Source organism: Gossypium hirsutum, chromosome D03 (assembly GCF_007990345.1).
Source record: "Gossypium hirsutum isolate 1008001.06 chromosome D03, Gossypium_hirsutum_v2.1, whole genome shotgun sequence".
NCBI classification, from domain to species: domain Eukaryota; kingdom Viridiplantae; phylum Streptophyta; class Magnoliopsida; order Malvales; family Malvaceae; genus Gossypium; species Gossypium hirsutum.
In genome coordinates this window covers 32,487,148-32,497,875 of record NC_053439.1, presented here as the reverse complement: position 1 = coordinate 32,497,875, position 10,728 = coordinate 32,487,148, and the positions used below count along the sequence as shown (strand labels likewise).

At 32.6% G+C, this 10,728-nt stretch overlaps 1 protein-coding gene across 1 annotated transcript; it reads right to left on the bottom strand.

Annotated features, from left to right (window-relative positions):
• Nucleotides 1-1,431: 1,431 nt before the first annotated feature.
• LOC107950734 (dirigent protein) lies at nt 1,432-2,228 on the bottom strand. The gene has a single exon (XM_016885665.2). The coding sequence runs from the start codon at nt 2,190-2,192 to the stop codon at nt 1,629-1,631; it is 564 nt and encodes a 187-aa protein (XP_016741154.1). The 5' UTR covers nt 2,193-2,228; the 3' UTR covers nt 1,432-1,628.
• Between the last annotated feature and the right edge of the window lie 8,500 nt (nt 2,229-10,728).

Genomic DNA, 10,728 nt, shown 5'->3' with positions numbered 1-10,728 from the left:
GGTCTTCTCGTAGGCGAAGTTCGTGAGAACAACGTTCCCCAAACATTTTAGTTCTATGAATTGCTGTTTGGTGCCAAGGTAATGGGTGGAATCTTTGAGTTCAGGGTTCATCAAAACTTATCGATGCAACTCGGTTCTGTACTTCAATTCTAGTGTTTCGTTGTGATTAACTGTGTAATTGGCCTTTGGATTGTTGTTTTTAGGCTCTGGATTCACCTCAGTCACTTCTATGTCGAAACTGTGTTAGGTGTGTAACGAAAACCTGAATTCTTACGAATGAAAGAGGCCAAAAAACATGGTTGTCGGTGCCACACAACCGTGTGGTAGGTCATGTGTTAGGCCATGTGGTAGGCCATGTAACTCACTATTTTGGAATTAGAGACATATAGGCTAGAGACACAGGCGTCTGTGCAGGTCGTGTAACTCACTATTTTGGAATTAGGGACACACGAGCTACAGACACAAGCGTGTGTCCAGACCATGTAACTCACTATTTTGAGCCACACTACTGTGTGTTAAGCCGTGTAGACCACACGGGTGTGTGGCCCAAAAATTAAAATTTTTCCCTAGGGCCGTAAATGTAGTTAAAATTGAGCATAGGCCTACCGTAGGGTCCATATGATCTGAATTAGACAATGTAACCGTTATTTGATGATCTATTACTGAATAATCTGTTATTTTCATGTAAATACTTTATATGAAATCTCATAAGTAAGTGTGATAGCATAACATGAGCATGACCTGAATTTGTACTACTATATACGCATATCTGATATTTGTTAAATCTACATCTGCATTGGGTTGAGATTGTGAAAAAGAGGAAGTGTGGGCAATTTAATAATCTGTCGAATATGGTGGCTAAGCCACAAACATATATCTAACTTTGGTGATTTATCGCATTCTGATCTAATAGCTTGACTACAATTATTTTGGAATGTGACACATAATCACTATGTGGTGTGTAGGGATGGATGGGTACTTGATACCCTATATAGTGTGTAGGGATGGACGGAGATAGTGTGAAGCGATTGGGGTTAGGAATCTGCATCTGAATCTAAAATGTTTGCAACTGTATTTGATGTTTTCTATTTCTGTTTTTGTATCTGATTCCGAGAATTGACTGGTTAATAAAAAACCAAAATCACGTCTATTATGTTACTGATTAATTATAAATGTAAGTTATACACTAAGTTGAAACTCATTTAGTGTGTTTGTTAGATTACAGGTAACCCACAGACTTAGGCGGGTGGATGTAGAAGGAGTTTGGTCATTTCTCTTCTAATTATCTATTGTTTTATCTAGACTTATGTAACTCTCCAGACTTGATCTTAATGTTTAGGCCGGATATGGGTTGTTACATTACTGATATAAACAAAATTAAAGCAATCAAAACATTTGTTTTTCAACCAATAAATTTTAATATCAACCATAAAATAAAGATGTAAAATACATAAAACTTGTTTTCGAAATACAACAAATGAATATAACAAATCAATGAGAAGCCAAACATGAAGGGTCCCTTATTAACCACAAATTACAGTCTCATACGGTGCTTCTTCATTGATGAAACTCTTCAAGATGCAAACAACTAAAAGAAGTTTCTAATCGAAAATTAAAAACTCAATGGTTTACCAACATTCATACAAATTAATATCAGTTCGAAGGCGAAAATATACTTCCCCTTCAAAGGCATCAGTCATCAAAGTAGCCACTCCTCTAGCCATGAAGAAATCACCTGTTCCACCAATCACTGATATATCCCTCGTCTTGTTCATCAATGGATCAGCACCGGCGAAGTTTATACTTCCTTTATGTTGGGTAGAATTGAAAACGAAGGAGAAACCCAACCAAGCTGTGAATATGTCTTTCTTGTCGTAGATATAAAACCCTTGGGCCCGACCCACTGGTTTCGAATGCAAGTTGTTGTCCAAGGTAATGGGGTCGTCGAACACGACCAGGTCTCCGAAATGGTTTTGTCCTGTTAAAATGGTCTTGTTCCCCCATTGTGGTGAACCTACAATGGCTGATGTTGCGTTCTTTGCGTTATGGCCGTTGTAGATTATGTCGTGGAAATAAAACACCATGCTCTTGCATGGTTTTCGGGTTCGGGTTTTTCGAGTTGGTGCTGCGGTTGATATGGAGAGGAAGGAAAGGAGGAGGAAGATGGCTAATAGGGATCTTTTAGCTTCCATTTTTGTATGTAATGTGGTGTTTATAGAACTCGAGCTGCGTTCTTATATACGTGAGAATTTCATACTGTACGAATTTCTGGTTAATTAGTTAATTTACTAGGGACTAAAACTTGGCTTTAAAGGAATGACTGCGTAGGTGGACACCGACAAAACAAACCACTTTATCCATTCAATTATCAGCTAACTTATTCCAGTTTAGCTACAATTTTAACTTCCATTCCATTGATTTGGAAAGAGGAAAGCATTTTATTCAAAAGTGAAGAAGAAATCAAAATTCAAAATGACTTTAACCCACAACACAACTTAAAGTAACTTAATTTAAAAAATTCAAATGATCCAAATAAAAATAAATAAATTCAAAAAGACTTCAAAATTTCTAAAATTGAAATTGACCTATTCAACTGATCATCTTTAATTTATGGTAGCTTCAGTTCGAAGTTTAAGACAATCATTGGACGTTGAAGGGAGATTTGTTAGTGCGAAGTTAATGGTTTTCCTTTTCTCTATGAAATACAGGAGGAATTCTATAACTTAATAAGCTAAGGGATGGTTTTCACGTTATGGCAGATTACGCAATCAGTGAATGCATTTATTGAGGTTTACTGTTCTGTTTCAAAATGGGGGAAACCTTCTTTGACTTCCAAGTTTCATTTTCAGGTTTCCTAGAAATTTAAAATAAAATCTCCCTTTGTTAAGTTATTGTTTTGTTTCTGTTTTAAAGTATTTTTTTCACAAATGATATGGCAGCAACCAAAGGAACAACTGGTTAATATTATTTGTTAACAACTTAAGGTCTAAGTTTCAAACCTGATGTTAATATCTACTCTCTTAAAATGTAATGTAAATTTTGATTGTTTTAGTAAACAGACTTTTAAGTCTTCTTTTTTTATTGATTTGGGTACAAATGGAGGATTGAGTAATCAACCCTTTGATTGGATGAATGAAAGTTTATAAGAGCGCTAAAACTTCCAAAACCAAAAAACTTTAAGATAGACAACATTTTTCATAATTGATTGGGAATGAGATATGTGGAATGACATATCCGACCATGTTTGCTAAAAAATTACTCATTTTGCCACATGTATCTATTTCTTGAATATTTATGTACTCTTAATTTATTTTTAATTTACTTGTGTAAAATAATTTCTTATGCATTTTTATATTAACAGAAATATGCTACTTGACAAATTTATTTAGAGTGTGACATAATTATCACTAATTTACATTCTAAGAACATGACATAATTATCACTAAAAATATATTTTACAATTTTATTAATACACTATTAATATTTATCAATCCCCACAAGGTCAATATTTACAAATAAAGAACTTAAGAAATTTATTTATTTAAAGTTTCAAAAATATTCACTAATTAATTTCTATAATGGATGTTTTAATTCCTTGGTAATAGTGTTTTATTTCAAGAATTTCACTCAATAAAGACTAAAATATTATAAACAAATAAATACTTAACAATAAAATGTGTCATGTCATTATTTGTCATTTTACATATATCAACTTTTAGCTATTAGCTAAGTTTTACCAAATATTTTTAAATAAACAGTTAATAGAATCAGTTAATCAAGTCAGTTAATAGAATCAGTTAGTCAAACCAGTCATTGTAATTAGCAATCCGTTATCAACTATCAACCGATTATCAAACAGGTTCTATATAATTGTTTTCTTACTCGTATAATACGTGGGTTGAATATGTAAATTTGTAGCGTATATTCTAACCCAAAAAGTAAAAATGTTTTAGACATTTATTAACTTACGGAGTATTAATTAAAAATTTTAGTAAAATAATATAGGAAATATTTAATAATTGAAGTATAAACTATATCAAAGCTCATTCAATTATTAGTAAATTTATATTTTGATTGGCTATTTTACATAAATAATCCAAAAAATAATTAATTACATAAATGACTCTAATTAAAAAATAATCACCTAAATAACCTGAAATAAACAGTGCACAGATAATGGACACTAGATGGCCAGCACCCATGTATTTTTTTTTGTCGACCATATCATACTGGTATACATGTTATACCAGTATTTAAAAAAAATTAGGGTGTTATGATACTGATGGTCGACACCCCCTTATCTGATTAAAAAAAGTTTTTTTGGGGTGTTGGGACACTGATGGCCGACACCCCTTTATCTGATTAAAAAAGGTTTTTTTGGGGTGCTGGGACACTGATAGCTGTCACATTTTTATTTGATTAATTTTTTTTTGGGTGCTGGGACAGTGATGGCCGACACCTTTTTTCCAGAATTAAAAAAAAAATTAGGGTGTTGGAACACTGATAACTGACACCCCTTTTCCAAATTAAAAAAAAATTGGGGTGCTAAGACATTGATGACCGACACCCTTTTTATTAGTTCAAAAAAAATAGTTTTTGGGCGCCATGTATGACATGGTGGGTACCCCAATTATATTTAAAAATATATATTTTTTAGGTGCTGGACTTCCATTACTCAGCACTAAAGCCAGGTATATATAGATTTTTTCTGTTTTCCATTTGAGTTTTTTGTTTGCTTTATCAGTTGAAAACCAAAATTAAGCATATCAGTGTTTTGTTTGTTGAGAAGGAAACATATATTGTTGAAGATGAGTTTCCAAATTTTGTTAGTGTATGTTCATTTTGATAGAGAAATGATAAATACAACTGAAGAAGGTTGTGTATTTCAAAGTTGCCAAAAAATCAGAATGAGATTCAACAAGCGTGTTTTGCTGGCAGATTTGAAACAGAAGATCTATACAAAAATAACTACCCGTTTGTGGGAAGTAAATGTTAATATTGTTTTATAAATTTCTGATTTCAAAAGTTCCGCTCAAGTTCTCAAAAATGGAGCTTGAAGATGATGATGATCTAGGGACAATGATAGCAATTTATTGCTCCCCGAGATAGAGAATCCTAGCCAAGTTGAGTTGTCCGTAGAGATAGCTGATTCGGAACCCGTTTAAGTTGTAATTCTAGTAAGTCAGCATTTTGAATTTGATTTTGATCTTAATGTCTACTAGGAAGATCAGTCAGGCTGTGGAGGGTTCACTACAAACTCTTGAAAATCCAAACTACTGTGGATGTTCGTATAACATCCCAATCTCTTGTCTTTGTCTAGAGATTTATCTAGAGGTGTTGGGCATCATAGCAGATGGTGATGAAGGGTCCGATAATGAAGATCAATCCCACCAGGATAATGAAGATTTTAGTGACCCCGATTTAGATGAGATCCCTGAAGACAAATGATGAAGGCATGGTGGAGGGTAAAGATGTGCATCTCCATTCAGTCGGGAACATGAGATCCAATATAGTTTTTTGTAATAATCCAAGGTCCTTCATGTCTGACGTAAATCCTAATACGACGCATACACGCGAGTTTCCTAGATACCAAGATATTTTGCCTGCTCACTTACTAGATAGAGAATTGGACGCTGAAGAGTTGTTCGTAGGACAATAATTTGGTAACAAGAAATACTATGTAAGTGAAATAAAGTAATACAACTTGAAGTTGTCTGTCAACTACAAAGTCACAAAATCTACACTGTCTTTATATGTTGGAAAGCCTCAAGTGGCTGTAACTGGCATGTTTGGGCCACATTAATACAATGGACTCAGATGTGGACAATCAGGAAAATAGAAGGTCCTTACACATGCACGGTCACTCGTATATTGCAAGACCACCTAAAATTGGATGCAAAAATTGTATGCAACTGCATCATGCCATTGGTGAAAGAGATGCCCACCATCCTTGTATCGGTCCTTATTGTGGACATGCAAGCTCGATTTAAGTACAGGGTTTCTGATAGGAAGGTATGGTGGGCAATGGAGCAGTTGTATGGTGATTGGGATGCATCATACAATGAACTTCAAGGGTGGATAGTCGCAATGCGGGAGTATGTGTCGGGTACGATGACTGATTTGCAAACAGTGCCATATAAAGGCCGGGACAATAAGATTCAACTGGGGAGATGATTTTCAGCCGATTTTTTTGGACGTTCGAGCCATGAGTTAAGGCCTTCCCCCACTACAAGCCCTTAGTGCAAGCGGATGGTATTTGGCTTTACGGTAAATACACTAAAATACTACTAATTGCGGTTGCACAAGACGACAACCGGAATATACTTCCTATCGATTTCGCCATCATGGAGGGTGAGAGCTTCGAGTCTTGGGAAATTTTCTTGACAAATCTACGGAGGCATGTCGTCAGGCAAGACAACATTTGCCTTATCTCGGACAGATTGAAGGGACTACTAACTGCAATAAAGCACTCATAGGTTCTGTGGAGGTTCGTTTATTGCATCCCACACATCGAGACAAACTTCTACAAAGATTATAAGAATAAAGAATGACATAAGAAGTCGTGAACATGACTAAAAAAATATTGTCCCAAAATTGATATGTTCATATTTTATTTTTTATATCTTTGGAAAGTTTATCAGTGCATATTTTTTAATATCTATTTTCAAAAATCATCAGTTCGTATTTTATTATCAATCTTTTTTCAAAATTTATTAGTTTGTAAATTTTTTAAAATCGTTTTCAGAATGTATCACTTTGTAATTTTTTAAACTATTGATTTGAAATTTTTCAGTTGTCATTTTTTTAAAAAAGATTTCTAAATTTATCACTCTGTAATTCTTTAAAATATTGATTCAAATTTTTTCAGTTTGTATTATTTTGAAAAGAATTTTCACAATTTTCCAGTTATTTTTTGTAAATATTTTTACAAAATTTATCGGGGGTTTTTTTCCGTAGTTTTTTACAAAGTTTATTTATTCGTACTTGATATTTAATAATTTTTCCAAAATTGCATATGCAGGGTACGAGCTAGAATCACAACAATTCAGGCAAAGGTTCACGAGGCTTGAAGCTCAGATGATGGGTTTACAAACAAATCTCCGGCAGTGGTTGGGTAGAATGGAGCACTGGCAGTGGACTCAAAGTTTTGATAATAGGTTTCGTTATGGTTAGATGATGACCAACCTCGTAGAGGCAGTTAACTCTGTCTTGAGGTATGCACGTCATTTGCCAACTTCTGCAGTTTTCTCAACAACATTCTATAAGCTTGTCGCACTGATGCCAAGGATAGGGTTGAGACAAGTAAAGCAGATAAAGACCGGGTACGTCCATGTTGAGGCCATCCAAAAGGCCATGGCAGTCAACGCTCGGAGGGCGCAGAAGATGAATGTATGACAGTATTCCCACGACTTAGAGTCTTTCCGGGTTCAAGAGTACATCGACCGTCGCCTAGGTCTTCCGCCCAAGTAATACGGAGTTGATCTACAAAACAGGCGTTGTGAGTGTGGGAAGTTCCAAAGTCTTCGATATCCATGTGTGCATGTTCACGCAGCGTGTGCGACAACTAACCTAACTATTGAACAATTCATAGATGATGTCTACATGCTAAACGAACATTGCGTATTTAGGGAAACGAGTTTCCTGTAATGCCGGATGTCTCGACCTAGGAAGTACCATCGCCTAATTTCGAGATGCTACCAAGTCGTAATCTCTGTAGAGATCCTAAAGGTCAACCACATATGACGAGGATTTGTGGTGACAAGGATGTCAGGGAGACGAGTGAACCCTTCCCCTTTTTATTATTTTATCCAAACCAAAGCACTATGTCATTCAATTTATTTAACATCATATTTTGGTCTATATTACCAGAATATTGTATAATTATAAATATAATCATTTATAATGTAGTAATCTTACCTCGATTGAAATGGTTACTAAAACAGAGTCGACAACTAGTCCAAAAATTTAGCTTTTCCTCGATTTAAATCCAATTACGACGTTTCTTGATCTAGATAATAATTCAACCTGATTAATACATTTCCAGCATTCTAACAAGTAATTTTACGCAATTAAACTCTTCCATTAACAATTTAGAAATTTGCCCCCAACATTTTAACTTTTATACAATTTAATCCCTAAACTCGAAACTTGGAAATTTATCATTTTTAGCTAAAATTCATGTTAGCTGATTTTTACCTAGTCTCATAACAACCCATATTTATCATCAATTCACAATATTTTCCCTGAATTTTATTGTTTTCATAAATAAGTCCTTAAACTTTAAAATCATAAAAAATTACTCAACAGAACATGTCTATTTAACAACCAAGCTTAACAATCTATCATAAAACTTCAAAAACATATCAAATCCATTCATGGCATAATCTATAACATTTAATAGTTTTACAAATTGACCCTCGAGTTAGCTAGATTAAGCTAATACGATCTCAAAAACATAAAAATATTAAAAACGGGGAAAAAACACCATACCATGCATGAAAATTAACCAAGGCTGAAAGCTTCCTTCCTATTTAAATGGTGTTTCGGTTCTACCAAGCCAAAATGAGGAGCATGACAATCTAAAGTTTTATTTAATTTACATTTTATTATTTATTTACTATTTTACCCTTAGGTTATTAACTTATAAATTAACAAAAACATACTCATAATGTCCACTATCAAAATGAATGGTTTAATTACCATTTAAGTCAATTATATGTAGATTTCATAACCATTTGGCCGTTTTTTAGCTATTAAAATTCTATATTTGCAATATTTACAATTTAGTCCTTTTTACTTAATTAACTATCTAAACCTTAAAATTTCTTAACCAAATTTTAATACGACCTTAATGGCACTCCGTAAATATTTAATAAAATGTTTACGGCTCAGTTTATAGAAACAATGTCATAATACTTCATTTTTTAAAACCACTTGACTTTAATGACATACCACCTAAACCTATTTATTCTTTCAGTTAACATAAATCATTAAATCAAATTTTATTATAACACTATATTTGTCTTGTAAATATTAAATAGTAATATTTACGGACTCACACATCGGATTAGTGGCCTCGAAACCACTGTTTCAACACCAATGAGAAATGAGTTATTACACATAATGTGTCGAAACGACTTTTTTTTAAAACAAAAAAATTAGTTATCGACTTATTAAAATGAAAAAATTAGAGTCGCCACCAATCTTTAATGAGGTGTGATCGGATCACCTTGAAAACGATTTTAGGTCTACGAATTTTGAAAAAATAGGTTCGGGAGTCGGTTACGCACGAGGAAGGGTTAGCACCCTCGTAACGCCCAAAATTGGTACCGAATTGATTGTTTAATGTCTTAGTGTCGATAATTTGAAATGATTTTAAAATACGATCTTTTGAAAAGAAAATTTGAATGAAATAAATTGTCACACTCAGTAAGTTAGAGTGCAACATTTTAAATCCTCAAAATTAAGTTCATCTTTTGACTTTTAAAACCTATGCATTTTGAGAAGGATATCTGATTATTTGGGTCAAATGAGAAAATCAAAACCCAGTAAGTTAGGGTTCGACTTCACAAAATTCCTAAATATCGAATATTGCCTTTATTTTCATTTGTTAGAAGAATCCTCGTCTCGAGAAAAAAATATGTCATATCCAATGCGTTAGGCATCACGTATCGAATTCCCGAGAATGAGCTTTTTATTTATGTTTTAATTAAAAAGGATATTCGGTCTCTTAGATCCTGAGGAAAATTGGAATCTAGTAAGTTAGGACACTACCTTTTTGAGGATCCCAAATTCCGAGTGTTGCGTTATTTTGAAAGACTTTTGTATAAAATGATTTTGATATTTAAATAATATGAAACGTAACCTTTGAAGCAAAAAAATCGATAGAATGATGATGTACGACGTGAATTGATTATTCGTAAATTTAAATATACACAAATGAATACAAACAATCAATAAATCAATTTAAACGAGCATAGCAATAATAATTTCATACATTATATAAATATCAACATTATCTAATAAGAGGAAACTAATTAAAAATCAAGCAAAAATAACACTAATGAAATATACAAATTTAAACATAATTTAAGAAATAAATATAATATATATAAATTAAAAGGTTAAAATAAATTTGAATAAATTAACAATATTGAAATAAGTTGAAATAGATTAAAGATGTTGAAATATTTGGAAGAAATAAAATATCTATATAATAATATGAAATTAACAATAGATTATGTATGTATGTATAATGAAAATAATTTAATATGAAATATGTATACATATAATAGTATTATATAATAGCATAATATAAAAAGGTATATTCACAAATCTAAAAATATGTAATGGGTGAATTTAGAGAGAATATATTGTAGAATAAAATAACACGTTATAAAATTATAATAATAATATAAATAAAGCTCAAAATGATGATATATAATAAGATAATATATAAAAATATAGGTGAAAATATGACCGAATATACCAATAATAATAAATTAATTAATTAATTAATAAAAAACAAATGTAAAAAAAGAAGGGATTAAATCGCAATTAAACCTAAATTAACAAGGAAATAATAGAATTAAAATAAAATGGAGGACTATACTGCAATGCGTGAATTACATGGGGGCCGATTGGGAAATATCCTGCTTCCCCAAAACGCAGCGCAGTGACGGGGACTGAAATGAGACAATATCAAAATACAAGGAAAAAATTTAAAAA